This window comes from Pelmatolapia mariae, linkage group LG16_19 (assembly GCF_036321145.2).
Source record: "Pelmatolapia mariae isolate MD_Pm_ZW linkage group LG16_19, Pm_UMD_F_2, whole genome shotgun sequence".
NCBI lineage: Eukaryota > Metazoa > Chordata > Actinopteri > Cichliformes > Cichlidae > Pelmatolapia > Pelmatolapia mariae.
The window spans coordinates 36,661,257-36,677,868 of record NC_086241.1 but is presented as its reverse complement, the minus strand read 5'-3'; the positions used below and the strand labels follow the sequence as shown (position 1 = coordinate 36,677,868).

Sequence of the window (16,612 nt, the reverse complement as noted above, 5' to 3'; positions counted from 1 at the left end):
CTACAACACTATCTGTGTGTGTCATGCTGGGGTCCCAGAACTTGTGTGTGTGTGTCACAAAATTGTAATAAATAAACTTTAAGAATAAAAGGAAATCAAAACAGCATTCAGGAACCTAAAATAGTAGAATGATAAAACCAAAACGCCACCATCTTCAACAAGACCCCCAAACTCACACATGAAAATAGAAAAAAGAAAGAAAAAACGTCTGACAGCATTTCTTCTATGCCTCCATATTTTTTGAAATGCTATATTTAAATGAATGCTTGCATGAGATTCATCCTTCATTGGATCGATCAGCAATTTATAGATAAACATGTGAATCCAGTTGGATTGTCTACACGTAAATAGTTTGAAGCCTGGTGGTAAATATGGATCCCAGTGATGTTCAAATCAAAAAACAGCACAACAATGAAAGAACGATAGCCCATAAAGTTAGTTACTGTTCAAAAGGATGGACGAACATGAGAAATGATCAAAGTGGAAAGAAGAAACACATGCATTGGGGAGGAAAGGCTGCAGGGACTTGTTATTGGTTGCAGAGTAACGGATGAAAATGCCTCTGTGGTTTGAGGCATTTTCTAGCAGCCAAAGCAGTGTCACATTACTTCTGTGCTCTTCCAGCCGCTGCAGGGAGAATGTAGCTGAGTTTGTCAGCAGCAGCCTCAGCAGTCAATCTGTTTCCAAAGCCCTGAAGCTCAGACAAAGAAAAGGCTCTGGAGAGTACAAGGCTGAGTGTATACCAGCTTCATCAGTCTGGTTTGCTGTTGATATGTTCAGATGTCAAGGTTACTACACAACTACGAAGTCAAGGCCAAATGTACTTAAGCTTTTATTTGGGTACATATTTAACACATTCTGTTAGGCACGTTTGATACCAATGACCATGCCAAGAAATTAGCACCCACTATACCAACACTGTAAGAAAAAATAAATAACAAACCATTTCAGACTTTTGTTCATACAACCTAACATGGAGCTCATACTTTACGCTGGATTTAGGTGGTTATTACATTTACAATAGTCCAACTTGTAATTTGAACAAAATAATTTTCTGTTTCTATGGTGAATCTAATTCAATTCTGTACAATCTGCATGAAATTCAACAACAAGAGTGGTTAGACAACGAGAGATTTCAAACCACAGGAAAGTTATACGAGGCAGAAACGTGTACACACACACACCTCGTGTATGCTGTTGGTATTTATTGTGGTTTAACCTGTCAAGGACAAAAATGTAAAGGAAATTCTGTATCACACCATAGCTTTCATACTTTTTTGTAAGTGAGAGCTCTACACTTAAAGATAACCAGTGATGGGGAGTAACGGAATACATTCTGCATTTCACAGTCTCATAAAACAGCTAAATAACCACGGAGCTACGAATGTTTGAATTGACAAAAATAAGAACTGACAATAGTTTACAAAAATACAATTAATTCACATTGTGGAAATAGCTTAGACTGACTTAACATTTACTGACAACCCGTTCTCACTCCCGAGGCGTAAAATACTGACGATTTGTCACGTCCCTTAACTTCTCATGCTGACGCTAAAGGTACCCTTCCACGTTTTTATGTGACGCTGTGGGTTGTCAATTCATTCCAATATGATCCCGCTCGCGGCGATCAGAGACGCTTCAAGCAGAGGCTCCAGCCATCCATTTACACCAAATAATAACCCCGTCACGGCGAAACATGACGCCGTGAAGCACAATCTAACTATAGAACCGGGGACCCTCTCCGCGAACGGGTTTTTCTCCCGAATTTAATGCTTTCTTTTAATGACATCGTTAACATTTCTCAACAAAAACACATGAAAGTATCACTGATAATTCAACAATAAAATCGCTTCATGTTGTGGCCATCACACAGTGTTTTTCAAAGTGATTCACGATCTGAAAGTGCGCAGATTTAACGTACATAATCCTTTGTTAGGTTTATTATTTTCATTTCACACGTAAAACACATTTATAGATTAATTCACCACTCCTGTTAGTTTTGGATGCGCTCGGCTCCAACCAATCAGACGCAACCGGTGTAAGCAAAGGATGATGGGAGAACGGAGAGACCCATTTATAAGAATAAGAAAATGAGGCGGAACTGATTGATTCTAATGCAGGTATGTAAAAAATACATATATTTAAAGTAATACCTTGAAGTGTGTTTCAAAGTTTGTTTTTCGTAAAAGCTTCAAACAAACAGGGGTGACTGATCTCGGAAACGATTTAATGCATTTAAAAATGGCTACAGCTACCGTCAGCATGCTTGCTAGGTAACCTACCTACACGTGGCTACTGCAGCATTAGCCATTTAATCAAACGATGGATTAAATCTATTACAAACGTTAAAGGACTTGTGTGTTGCAAAATACCCTCACATGGTGCGTAAAGCAGTTTTTGCGCTAAGAGTTCTGCTAGCTCGTTATAAACGGCTGATGCTAACGTTAATTGCTAACGTTAACCGGAGCACCAAGACTGAAAATCATTTGAGTTGCGTTAGTTATGTGTTTATGTCACTGAGTTCTGCAAAATCTCTTTCCTCTTTAGCTTGAAAATGAGTGATTCAGAGGATCCCGAGCTGGAGGAAGAGCTTCAGGCTGCTGACGAACTCCTTCAAGATATGCAGGTAAAGTAAACGTTATATTATTAATTTTTATTAATTTTATTTTATTTTATTTTATTATTAATTTTTTTAAATAAATTTTTATATATGTGTATATACAAGTTTATGTCAAATTAAGTTGGTTAACTTAAGATGTTTGATAATCTTTGCTTTAATCATAGACTGTATTTTAGGTGTTCCCTTTGTTCCTTGTTAATTGGTAGAATGATGCACAGAGTGAACCTCAGCCAAGACCAGTGCGCTGGAAAAAACGTGACAGACAGGGAGATTTTATTCCTCAAAGGCCATCAACCAGTCGAAGTACTACTTGCATGCCAGGTGGTCAGTGTTCACACAACCATTGGTTTTATCTCACAACTTGTTTTCACCAAACAATTTCAGTAATTAAATATTCTTCAATCTCTTTTTTCCCCCCAGTGTCCAGAGATCAGCATCAATGTCCACGTGAAGAAACTAGTTATGTTACCAGTGTCAACCCAACAAAAGGTACTTTACCTTCTTGTATATATTGTGATTTCTGTTTACTTTTATATTTGTTGTTATAGTTGAGTTAGGCAGGGCTTTTGTGCAGTCCTAAGAAACATACTGCCTAGGGTGTTTTTCACTATGTGGAAGAGTTTCTTCCTTTCTTTCTTTTTTTTTTCTGTTAGTGTATGGAACTGAGGTGCTTCGTCAGGAGCTCCTTCAGTTGTTGGAGGATGGAGAAGAGGACGCAGCCATGACTTGTGAGACGTCGTCTGAGTCAGCTGCTACTCACTGGGCGATCAGAAATATGGTGTCCTCGCAAAAGTGGAAAGAGGCCAGGCCTTGTCTTATAGACAATATGTTAGCTACTCTGGATCCACAGTCACACCGTGTGTGTCAGTGTGGCAAACAAGTAGTTGTGAGGTGTCTGGACTGCCTGCCTCTTCCATTCCTTTGTGCTGACTGTGATATTGCAGTTCACACACGCTTTGTCCTGCACAACAGAGAGGCAGTAACAGGAGGGTTTTTGCAGCCTTCATCAGAGTTTCACAAGCCAATTGGTACGGTTTTTAAGTCTTATGCGTTTCTTGCTATGTACTATGAGTGGGTGCTGTTATTGTATATTTATTGTGTATCAGTTAATTTCCAATTCTTTTTATATATATATTGTGTGTTTTAATGTTAGTTCGGCTGTTGCCTGTCCAAAGGCCAGACCATGTGTGTGACTGCCCAGCAGGTAACGTTGAGGTTTCACCCGGCTCAATTGTGGCTCTTGTAACCATAAATGGTAAGTTGCCCTTTTGTCACACACTACATACACAATAGATGTGTTTGGAGGTTTAATTGCAAATTGTGCATTGCTATCTTGGTTTGAATTGCCCTCGGCCCGCAGTATGTATGTATGTGGGCACCTGTCAAAGGTCATTTGGATTTACCAGATCAATTTGAAAACAACATGAAATCCTCACAACATGAAAAAAATGAATGCTTTGAGCCATGACTGAATTTATCCTTATCCTTTCTAAAGGCCGTTATAACCTTGCACTGCCAGTGGTGAGATGCACCAGCTGTGGCCTAATGTGGTCCCCCTCAGTTAAGGACATCCTGGGTAGTGGATATTGGCCTGGCACCTTAAATTTCTGCACCCTGTTTTCAATGGATGTCTTTCAGTCTTTCTATGACATTAAGAAGGCTGCACCAGGGATGTCACTTAAGGCATTTGTCAAAATGCTGGATGAACGAACAGCCCATTTTGGAAGGGTGAGTTTCTAAATTTGCCAAGTTTAAGGAAATTGTGCAAATCAATGTTTATGATGACTGTCCTTGAATATTCTGTTGTATGCCCTCTATTAAAAGACTGGCCGAATATCAGCTGATGCCTTCAGTAGAAGTTTCTTGGAGTGGAGTGCTGTAAAGTTTGAGGTGGACAGGATGTGCAAGGAGCCATGCTTTAGCTGCCCTGCCTGCACTCCAGACATGCTTGCCGTCTCAGTTGATGGAAACCGTAAGCTTTATCGCTTTCAATCTAATGCAAGGTACGTTATGCATTGTGTACATAAATCAAATATGGATTTGTAGAAAAATGTATTTTAATGTTTCTTTTCAAACAACTGTCACTGTGTTTGTCCAGCACTTCAGAGCAGGGGAACTTTGAAGGTGTCTTCATTGAAAAAGATGAGGACGTTGCTGAGTTTGTGAAATACATCCAGAGACATACAAATCATGTAAGATACACATATATATATATATTAGTGCTGTTAGCGTTAATCTTGTTAAAATGACGTTAATGCCATAACCATATACACATTCGTGTGTGTGTGTGTGTGTGTGTGTGTGTGTGTGTGTGTGTGTGTACATATATGGATGGGTGGATATTTATTTTATTTTTCTCTTGGTGTTGTCGTAATATTATTTACTTTACTTTATCTTAATGTATACTTTCTTTTGTCACCATGTGTATTTAAAAAAACAAACAAAAACAACATGATTTTTATTTTGTGTTATCAGTGCTGTCCTGGGGAGATATGAGGTCTTGTGTGACTTAACACTAATTCAGCTAATTGTTATGCATTTGTTTTAAAAAGTTTGTCCCTGATAGGGCTTAATCATGTCATGTCTTTTATGTTAAAATCTTTGAGTGTATAGGTCCCGGGGAAAGGGTTGTGCGGATCTTCATCTTGGACTGCAGCAAAGGAGTCGTCCAAAAAGTCCACTGGGAAGTTGGATGAAGAGGGCATGGAAATAGCTGTTTGTCGCCACGGAGTCCTCTTAGCTGCATTGAACATGTTTCGAGGGGAGATCTTTGCTTACCCCCTTTTTCTCCAGAGGAAGTTGGCAGCTAACGTCCCAGGACATATTACGTTCCTTTGCTCCGATGTGGCCTGTAAATATTTCCCCTATTTAACCAAGGTGGCTCAGCAGTGCCCTGAGCTGAGGAACCTCTTGTCAATGCGTCCTTTTCTCTCCGTCATGCATGCAAAGGCTCACACTTGGAAATGCGAGGTATACTGCAGCTTGTAGTTTTGGATTAGTTTGAGACATTTTGTTATAAGGTTGAATGAATTCAGCAGTCATGTATTGTGACCTCCTTTCTATAGATCAAATGGGGAGGTGCGTTTCAGGATGGGGCCGGTTCAACAGTTGGAGAAGAGGTGGAACAAGTAAACAGTTTCCTGTCTAGGGCGGCCATCACAACGAAGTACATGTCTAAAGCAGGTATGTGTTCGTGTCTGAGATTCCACTCAGTATCTTGCTCATTAATTCTTATTTGTATACTAATTGAAATGCAGGGCGAACAGACATGCTGACCCTCCTGGCTTTGGGTTGGAACAAAAGGAAAGTGGAACAACTGGGCCGCAGTTTGAGCCAGAGATATCTCAAGGTGATTTTTTTTTTTTTTTTTTTTTCAAAAACCATTTTAATGTGTGTGGTAATGGGGGAAAAACACCTGTACTCTAAAAACATCAATGTGAATGACATTTATTAATGTATTCTTAGATCATAAGGATCCTTAGAGAACAAGTGGAGAGCCTGAATGCGACCAAAAATGAGCTGGGTGTGGATGACGACACACTGCAGCAATGGGTGGCCGATGTGCAGAAATGGGCTGAAGGTGAGTCTCAATATAATGCACCATAGGACCCACCATGGCCTCATTAAAGAACTTAAGGTAGAGTTAATATCTTTCTGACAGTGTCAACAAACAATGAAAAATAAGTTTTGTACAAGCAGAATTTATGGCAGAGTTGTTGCGTTTCATCAAATTGGATTGAACCTGGGTTGAAATGATGTTGTACTAGTTGGTTTTATAAACCTGAACACCGACATACTTGTTATCTCATGATAATGCAGCACATGAAGGCTACAGATGTCTTATAATGAATGTCATCAAGTCAGTGATTACAGAGTCCACTGTAGTTTGGTGACTGTTACTCATCCTGTATTCTGATTAATATTCCTCTCACTTAGAAACTGATCAAACTGATGGCAGCCTTGGAGCGTTGCAGGCACGAATAGAGGAGCTTGTCGTCATCATCAGAGTGCGAACACAAAGTCTTTACAGACAAAATGGTACGTCCCAGTTTCTTTGAAATGGACCGTTTGATACTTAATTTGTACAGCTACTTTGTAAACAGAATAAAATCAGATCCAGGTTTGTTTAATCTGGATGTGATGCATGTTCTAGCAAACAAATTGATGAGTGTAGATTAAAATGTAAATATATACATTATGTGAAGGTGTGAATTTTTTTATGATTATTTACAGATAGCAACAAGAGGCGACACAGAATTCGCAAGGTCATCTTAGATGAGAAGAAACGCTTGGCGGCTGCTGTTGACGACTACAACAAGCTTGCTGAACCAACAAAGCAAATCGTATCCAGTGATGCCCTCATCCAGACCGACATTTGGCCCTGGCAGAGCACAAGTGAACGTAAGCTCTTGATTTATAAATATCCTTTTTAAATAAACTCCCAGTATCTGAGCAGTAGTTGAATGTTTGGTTCTTGAGTCATAACGTGCTACTATGTTTTCCCATCTGATGTTGTTAAACTGTAGCTGCTGCAGACCTCCAGACAAAGAGAAAGGTCTTTGAGAAGGTGATGGCTGTGAGGCGCCTGAGAGAGGAGGAGATGATCCTTTGCAGGGAGATGCGGCATCACTGGACAGTGTTGCGAATGCGATCTGTGGTGTTGGGGACAATTTCCTCAGACTGTAAGCACTTTATTTATTTATTCATTTTTTTGACGAATCGATTGAAAATAAGAGCAGATGCTAAAGTCTTACTGGATCTTTTACCTATATCTAGATTGCTAGCTAACACTGCCTTCTCCCTTTAAAAAAAAGTTTAATTACAGGATCCTAATTCCTTGTGTTTATGAGGTGAGGGTTTTTTTTTTTTTGGTTTGTTTTTCTTACTTCACTCATATTTATTTGTTTTGTTCTTTTTACAGCCTCCCTTGTTGGCATGTCGGCGGATGCACAGAAGGGACTCCATAGCCTGGTTTTAAAAAAACAAAGTGAACTGAAAGCTGAAATGCTCAAAGTAAAGGACATGTACAAGAGAATCCTCAGCTACCAACCACTCCTGGAAATGGACTCGGAGGAGGAGGAAGACATTCCAGACGATGCCACTGAGAGTGATTTGAGCACTTCTGATGAAGACTGATTGTGTCATCCTTGATGTTATTTTTGGTAAAATAAAAAGTTAATCACATCTCTGTTTAATGTGATTTTTCAACAGACATTTTACATTTTGAGAAGAAAAATGGAATTTCCTTGGTGCAGTTGTTTACCCATAATCATGCTTTCCCATGTAATTTAATGACTAGTGTACATGTTCAGATAGACTAACATAATTTAATTTATGGGATGCTTTCTGGGCTGCTCAAATTATCACAAAATTTAAAAGCACGAGGCAGCACACTCACAAGTAAATTTTTTGTTCAGTGTTTTGTCGAAGAAATCAGCAAGTACAATTGCTATGTTTGCTGTAGCGGTATGTTTGTTAAGAAGCATGCCAGCACACTGGTGAGCTGACAGTCCCCGAATGCACCCGAGCCACTGACTCGCCCCAGAGCAAATGAAATTGCTTATCTAGAAAGACAACCGTCATCAAAGAAGAAGTAAAAGAGTAGGAAACAAATGGTAAGGGAAGGTACTGTGCAGTAGGAAAGAAAGGCCAGAGCCGTGCAAAATGACCTCCGGCAGGCCACAAATGTGCACGTCTGCTCAAACGGTCAGAAATGGACTCCATGAGGGTGGTATGAGGGCCCGACTCCTGCCCTGTGCTCCTCACAGATGAAAGCAGGTTCACACTGAGCACTTGGGACAGAGTCTGGAGACGCCGTGAAGAACCTTCTGCTGCCTGCAACATCCTACAGCATGCCGGTTTGGCATTGGGTCAGTTTTGGTGTGGGGTGGCATCTCTTTGGGGACCGCACAGCCCTCCATGTGTTCGACAGAGGTAGCCTGACTGCCATTAGGTACTGAGATGAGATGCTCAGACCCCTTGTGAGATCATATGCTGGTGCGGTTGGCCCCGGGTGCCTCCTAATGCAAGACAATGCTAGACCTCATATGGCTGGAGTGTGTCAGCAGTTCCTGCAAGACGAAGGCATTGATGCTGTGGACTGGCCCGCCCATTCCCCAGACCTGAATCCAATTGAGGACATCTGGGACATCATGTCTCGCTCCATCCACCAACTGCACCACAAAATGTCCAGGAGTCTGGGAGGAGATCCCTCAGGAGAGCATCTGCCACTTCATCAGGAGCATGCCCAGGTGTTGTAGGGAGGTCATACAGGCATGTGGAGGCCACACAGACTAGTGAGCCTCATTTTGACATGTTTTAAGGACATTACATAAAACCAGATTAATGATTCTGTATTGCATTGATCAAGGAACCAACCCAATAGGAGCTAAAGGAATCCTCTTGATATTACTTCACTCAGTAAGTTTATATTATCTTTAATGTGCATTTTCTTCATCAGTTCAGGGGTGCCCAATCCCGGTCCTCGAGAGCTACCGTCCTGCAGCTTTTAGATGCATCCTTGTTCCCACACACCCGAATCAAGTGAATGGCTTGCTATCAGGCCTTTGCCAAACATGATGGCATGCTGAAGAGGTAATCAAACCATTTGATTCAGCTGTGTTGGAGTAGGGATGCATCTAAAAGCTGCAGGATAGTAGCTCTCGAGGACTGGGATTGGGCAGCCCTGGTTTAGAACATAACATGTTAGCGCTCCCTGGTCCTTTTTGGAGACAGATCCTGAGACAGCAGGCAGCTATGGAGAACTCGTGTCAGCTGTGGTAATTAAGTAATACTTTGATTTAATATTGATTTCATGACAACTATCCTCAGGCACATATTCCTGGATATATATAATGACATAAGTAAAACTCCCATTTTAGAATCATTGCCTTCTTTGATCTGACTTATTGCCTCAGACTTTGGCCCTGTGTCCCCAAAAGTCTAGAAAATCCATGACACTGAGTAAGAGGCCTTGATCATGTTATAAGTGAGAGAGTTTGGTGTAACAATGGTTGAACATGCCAAATCAACCCACAACATACTGCCATTCCCCAGCTGTAACCTGCATATGCATCAAACCAAAATCCAGTATCATAGCCACATGATAGACATAAAGATGAGGTTAAAAGGGTTGTATCATTTTGCCAGATAGCTTCATCCCCAAAAAGATAAACATTCGTCAAAAACCAAAGTTTGTGAATATTTGCTGTATTGCCAGGCCTAAACCAACCTGTTAAACTTATCAAATTATTGTCATAGATACAAACCTATTGATTGAAACAGAATAATCCATTCAAGCCTCCATCATCATCCAAGATCACTGTTACTATTCAGATTATTTTATCTCTTTTTTCCTCTAGAATGTTTTGAAAATCAGCATTTTCAATAGATCAATAGACTTTTTAAAAGTTTATTTTGATCCTATTGTTTACTTGTGTAATTGCATTTTTATTGAAATTATGACAGGAAAACCCTTAATCAAATTGTATCTTTGATATCTAATAATATTAACAATAATGTTACATATGTAATATGTACACAATAATAATTTGCAAACAAACAAGAAAAACAGCAAAAAATGTCAATTTCTTTTCTAATACCCTGTATATAAAAACCACATATGACCACAACTCCAAATGTGCAATTGTCACTGCATCTAAACATGACATATTGCAAAAGGTAGAAACATATAATATACAATATGTTCTGAAGCTGGTACTGGTGCAGTTAACTTTGCTTTATGCTCCCATACACAGTAGGTGTTATTTACTTTAACTTGTAATATGTTATAATAAGCAAGTCACTTCTATATTTATGAGAATGTAGACAATAATGTTGGCTGATATGTAAAACTATGAGATATTGAGTGCAGGGAAGATATTATTGATCGATCAGATTCATGAATGTGTTAGGTACAAAAGCCACTTAGAGAGTGAAACAGAGACTGGCACTGGTTGAAATGTATAGAAAATATTTTATTTTGAACTTTTATGCTGAACTACAAACTGTGAACTGTGCCATCTCTGCGACCTGTGGTGCCTGGTTTACTCTGTGTAAAACTGCGCCGGTTCCCATGTGTCATCCCATACTTTGCCACTGTCAGGAGAAAAACATAACAAACAACAACCACAACCACACACAAAATAGGATAATTTAGGTTGTGACATATGACAATTTTTTAGGATGAAATATCTTCTATATTCATGTCATACTTTATACACCTTCATTGTAATATAAATTAATCAAATCAAGTCAGAGACTAATAATATATGTAGTAGATGTCAAACAGGACCACAGCAGCAGCCACGAGCCATCGGAACCTGCTGGATGAGAGAGCACAGAAACTCCAGGGAAGAAGTTTAGTTAGTAACATGCATGAACTGCATTACTGAGACATGTATGCTTACAGATGGTGAGGGAGAGGGGGAGAGTTTTTAGTAAAAGGAGATGTGACTGCATCTTCAACCAATACTGAGCCTGCATAACCCTGAAAGAGACAGACAGAGGAGAGAGAGAGAGAGGGGGGGGGGGGGGGGGGGGGCACTAACCCCCAGCAGTCTGGTCCTATGACAGCATAACTAAAGGCTGACCTGAACCAGCCCTAACTATAAGCTCTATAAAGAAGTAAAGTCTTATGCCTACTCTTAAAAGTGTTGACCATGTCCACCTCCAAAACTCATAATGGACTTTGGAGGTGGACTGCTATCAAGCTCCTCACAGAAGAGCAGCTTGATTGCTAAAAGCTCTCAATTTACTTTAGTTCAAATACATGAATTCAAATTGAGGTGAGAACTATTTATCAACAATATGAATGTCTGTTCCCGTTGTTACTACATACCATGTTAAGCAGGGCTTCCACTTGACTTTAACTTCTTCTTTTTCCTGAAAAACATGGTATAAACAAACAGTTAATTAAGAAAGACATGCAAGTTGGATACAAAAAGGAGCTTATAAACATTTATGTACTATTGAATGGCTCAATATATTATAAAATTAGTTTACAAAAACATAAGAACCACTACAATGCTTGTACTGCCAGCATCGAGTGCATGTCAGCAAAGCAACACTGCTTACATTGTGGCTCACAAGCAAAACTAACTGAAGCAGATGTTACTGAATGGGAAGGAGCACCTCCACATCAATCACTCCTTCTGAGCATGATGTCAGGAGGACTTTAAAGAACGTAAACACCAGGAAGGCAGCACGACCAGGTCATATCAGATGGTATGTTCTTATTTAATGTCCTATTTGGAGCAAAATACAGACTCAGTGGCTAAATTAATGTAGATTCAACAAACACAAAAGCTCATGGATAGTCAGTCAGGCACAGTTCAAATCCGGGAAGTCCAAAGATGCAAACAAATCTGCACAACAGCAGGCTAAATTACTTACATTTACAACTCTCCTGTCTACTATCTCTTCATATTTGAAAATTTTCTGGGTACGGTGTTTTCGGCATTCTGAAAAATAACAAATGAAATATTTACATGAGGTCTGTAAAACTGGAGATAATGCAAACATTAAGAAAAAGAAATCTTAACAAACTTAACGAACCTGTCATGTGTTTCGTACACTTACAATACCATAACGTCTAACCTTTCCTTGTCCTTTTTTTGTTTGGGACATCAGAGGTGTACACCGTAGAAATTGAGGGAGATGCAGGATGTGGAGATGGAGAGGAGGATGCAGGAGGAAGCAGAGACAGAGAGGAAGATGCAGGAGGAAGCAGAGACGGAGAGGAAGATGCAGGAGGAAGCAGAGACGGAGAGGAAGATGCAGGAGGAAGTAGAGATGGAGAGGAAGATGCAGGAGGAAGCAGAGACGGAGAGGAGGATGCAGGAGGAAGCAGAGATGGAGAGGAAGATGCAGGAGGAAGCAGAGATGGAGAGGAAGATGCAGGAGGAAGCAGAGACAGAGAGGAAGATGCAGGAGGAAGCAGAGACGGAGAGGAAGATGCAGGAGGAAGCAGAGACAGAGAGGAAGATGCAGGAGGCTGACAGAGGGAAGATGTTGGTACAGGCTCTAAATGAAGAATAAATTCCTCGTTTAGAGCCTCTGGGTCTGGGACTGGTCCAGCATCCACATTGTCAGCAGAGGATGGTCCAGCTGCTGGTGTAGAACTTTCAGCAGGAGGTGAAGCTTGTAATTCTGCAAAATTTTAAATATTACACATTCATTAAAATGGGTTGAAAAAATGTACAGTACACATAAACACATAATAAGTAGTGATTTGCATGTTTTCAGTTAATTTTTTACTAAAGTTACAACTTGTAAATATTGGCATCAAATAAGTCATCTCACACCCTCACTGACCCAAATCATTCAGTACAAGTGCCCTCGGGGGTAGTGTGACATCTGTAGTGCTTTTCTACATTGTACATGAATAAATTAATGAGTGTGACTATAAATCCAGATAGCTAATGATTTTTTTCCTCTGATGACACTACTTACCTGAATTTGTAGTGCATAACATTTGACACTTAAAGCTAGTGCTGTGACTTAAGAGTTTTGTACAATGGTGATGCTAACTACCTAAGGAAGGTAATCAGGTAACCTCTTAAGAAGTATATAAGTTATTTAAGAATCATGGTGTTCATATTGGTAACATTATATAACATTTGTTATACTAGAAAGTCTCGAAGAGAATTATCAGGTCTGGTTTTCGTGAAGATTTTTAAAATTACATTTGTATATACATGAGTGTGAAAGACCATACTATACACACACACACACACATACAAAATTGTTCAGGTGGGTAACACCAGAGGTTCAGTATGGCTAGCTTTGGTGATGTGAACGCCACATGGGGAGGTAATAAGGCATATATAACACTATTTTCATGTTAGCAACAGGACATGTAGAGCAGCTGTCACCTCACAGCAAGACGGTTACTGGTCTGAACCTTGGCTGAATAATAGAATAGAATAGGACAGAATAGAGTAGAGTAAAATAGAATAGCTGGTGACTGTTAACTATCCTCATCCTCACCATCTTGTTTGTCTCTGTGTACCCCGTGATGATCTGCTTTCTTATCTAGGGTGTACCTATGAGGATGGGCTACCTGATAAGGACACCTGGTTACAGATAATGGACAAAGCATATCTTACTTCTCAGAAGGTGTTCATAAAGCTTCCTCATCTTCATGAGGATGTCACGTGCAGCACCTTCCGCTGGTTCGATCTGAGTGATCACGTCCCCTACTATACGGCCCTTACGGTCAAACTGTCCAAGAAACAGAATAGGCTGGTAGCCCAGGGCATGAAGTTTGGAAACCTGCAAGAACAACAAAGAAAAACATATGCAGCCAGTCTTTCGTGTAAGCAAATTGATGTTTAAGTTTCACATCTTTGTTGTTTTATTGTTGTAGATAGTTAAAAAGTATTTATGGTGACCAAACCTGTAAATGTATGATAAAATCCATCTTGAAATGTTTTGTCTCTCAGTTAATAGCCGATTAAATTAAAATTCAGAAGTAGCTTAAATAAAAATAGTTTTTAACAAGTTTTTCGTAGTTTGATGTCTTTAGTGTGATGATGTTATTCTGATATGAATAACTTTTTTATTTATGCTCTTTTATGTGTATATACCTGTCTTGTTAGTTTCTTACTTCGTGATATACAAGAAAACATTGACAACTGTGATTAATAAAGAATTGTCTAGCAGACCAACCACTTATTAGATCAGAACTTTTAAACTTACTGACAACTGGGCTGAATTAACCACCCTGCTCGCATTTCTGTTTTTCTTAACAGAGGCAGCCCAGTTAATGTTTTTAAACTGTTCTTGTTTTTTTTTCAATCCCTCCTTTACGTTCAGGCTGCCCAGGCATCCACTGCATGTCTTCCTGTTGCAGGTGTTTGGAGCCTGACAGGAAGGGCATGGTTTGGTTTTTGGTTTTGTCATGTCTGCAAATGAAAATGTAACATGTAGGGATTATTTCAGGTCTGCTTTGGTTAAATGATTACAAAAATAATTTATGACCAAAGAAATAACTTATATTACGAGGCATTATTACACCATATTTAGAAAAAAAATCGATTAGAGATTAAAGTCGTTAATATTGAGTTAATTACGTGAATAGGGTTAAAAAAACTGAATTGATTAAAGAAAAGATACATTGCTAAAATAGAGCAGTACTAACATTAGCTGGCTGGCTAAGCAAGTGTCTTACACATGGGAATACATCACAAAGAAAAATTAAATAAACTTTTGCAGAAGTAGTTCTCTTGGTACACAGACTGCTCTGTGAAAACATTTCAAGTTTAATATCAGCTGATTAATATTTCAGTGAACATGCAAATTACCCACAGTTTATCACAACTTACCTAGCTAAGATCTGTGTCGAGTCGGAAAATTCCTGCAGGACCGTGAGTTGAAAGATACATTTACTACGACTCCCAAGATGCATTGCAGTAAAAACCATCCAATCGCCTTGCTTAAGATCTGTTGACGTGTCGCTAAAGGCGCGCTGTAGATAAATATTGCAATTTGTAAAAAATAAAATAAATAAAAATAAATTTGCAATTTGTAATTACATAATTAAACACTGGGCCAGTTTATTTTCGCATTATCAATGGTTATTATTTTAGAGTAAATAAAGGAATAACGGGTAGCACCAAGCTGTTGTTATCTTCATTTCCATAGCAACGGCGGTTGAAGATTATGGGTAGTGTGCAGTTACGGGATTAGTGCGTTGTCTGCATAAATTGGTCTGATTGGTTGGAGCCGAGCGCATCCAAAACTAACAGATCGCACTTTCAGATCGTGAATCACTTTGAAAAACACTGTGTGATGGCCACAACATGAAGCGATTTTATTGTTGAATTATCAGTGATACTTTCATGTGTTTTTGTTGAGAAATGTTAACGATGTCATTAAAAGAAAGCATTAAATTCGGGAGAAAAACCCGTTCGCGGAGAGGGTCCCCGGTTCTATAGTTAGATTGTGCTTCACGGCGTCATGTTTCGCCGTGACGGGGTTATTATTTGGTGTAAATGGATAGCTGGAGCCTCTGCTTGAAGCGTCTCTGATCGCCGCGAGCGGGATCATATTGGAATGAATTGACAACCCACAGCGTCACATAAAAACGTGGAAGGGTACCTTTAGCGTCAGCATGAGAAGTTAAGGGACGTGACAAATCGTCAGTATTTTACGCCTCGGGAGTGAGAACGGGTTGTTACTGACCACCAGAGCCAGATGAGTGTGCAGTATTATTCAGCAAGAACACAAATCAGTGCAGGTAAGTATTTATTGTACCTCGAAAAACATAATTAAATAATAAAATTGGAGGCAATGAAAATGCATGTGAACTGAAAGATAGTGGGGTAAAACTTGAAAATTGCAAAACTGAATTGAAATGTTTGTGACTTTAACCCTTCATTAAAAACAGTGCAAAAGGTACAGGGGCAGTGCATACTGCCATCTTGGGTCCTCGTTAAATTCAACACGGCTTGCCTCGTCTGGTCCTGCCTCGTCTGGTCCTGCGGTTGCTACGCCACCGTCCGATGTACGTCTAGCGCCTCAACATCGCCAGCTGCTTTCCAGGCCACTGGCTGGGTGTCATCGCCGTCGTGGCCGGCCTCTGGATCTCCTTCGCCTGCGTCGCCGCCGCTGCCTTCCGCACTTCCCCCTGAACTGTTCTGTTTTGGACTTCTGTGCTGCCATCCTCCGGTCGGCCGCCTGAACTGTTTCGAACGTTTCCTGTGCCTTTGATGGACCTTTTGTTTTCGACGTTCTGTTCCCTGAGCTCCGGTTTTTGTTTTTTTTGGTTTTATGAACCCTTTGTTTTGGAATTTTCCCTGCGCTCCTGTGCCTTTTGTGGACATTTTGTTCACATAACGAGACACTCGTTATGTCCAATTAATCCCAGCCATGTCTCCCTCCTGTCTTCCATTCCCTGATTACCGTGTGTGTATTTAAGCCCTGTGTTTTCTCGTGTGCATTGCTGGATAATCTGTGTATCTCCCTGTGTGTTCCTGTGTTATCTCCCTG

General features: G+C 40.0%; 1 protein-coding gene across 2 annotated transcripts; it reads left to right on the top strand.

The window, feature by feature from the left end:
* Positions 1-2,054: 2,054 nt before the first annotated feature.
* LOC134645581 (uncharacterized) lies at positions 2,055-7,756 on the top strand. 2 transcript variants are annotated; one of them, XM_065472113.1, is made up of 17 exons: positions 2,055-2,120; positions 2,548-2,626; positions 2,827-2,944; positions 3,041-3,109; positions 3,274-3,648; positions 3,774-3,875; positions 4,116-4,348; positions 4,445-4,623; positions 4,719-4,812; positions 5,234-5,590; positions 5,686-5,803; positions 5,878-5,969; positions 6,086-6,200; positions 6,557-6,658; positions 6,854-7,021; positions 7,147-7,302; positions 7,542-7,756. In XM_065472113.1, exons 2-17 carry the CDS (start codon positions 2,555-2,557, stop codon positions 7,754-7,756), a joined length of 2,565 nt encoding a protein of 854 aa, XP_065328185.1. In that variant the 5' UTR covers positions 2,055-2,120; positions 2,548-2,554. The 2 variants fall into 2 exon arrangements, with proteins under 2 accessions (XP_065328185.1, XP_063355144.2); XM_063499074.2 differs by lacking the exon at positions 2,055-2,120 and having other exon boundaries at positions 2,534-2,626; positions 2,827-2,941.
* The last annotated feature ends 8,856 nt before the right edge of the window (positions 7,757-16,612 follow it).

What these genes read in the sequence shown, in the direction of transcription:
- LOC134645581 (XM_065472113.1), top strand. Translation starts at nt 2,555, where the DNA reads ATGAGTGATTCAGAGGATCCCGAGCTGGAGGAAGAGCTTCAGGCTGCT. An exon ending in GGCTCTTGTAACCATAAATG is followed by an intron (nt 3,876 to 4,115) that starts GTAAGTTGCCCT and finishes TCCTTTCTAAAG; the next exon opens with GCCGTTATAACCTTGCACTG. An exon ending in AAGTCTTTACAGACAAAATG is followed by an intron (nt 6,659 to 6,853) that starts GTACGTCCCAGT and finishes GATTATTTACAG; the next exon opens with ATAGCAACAAGAGGCGACAC.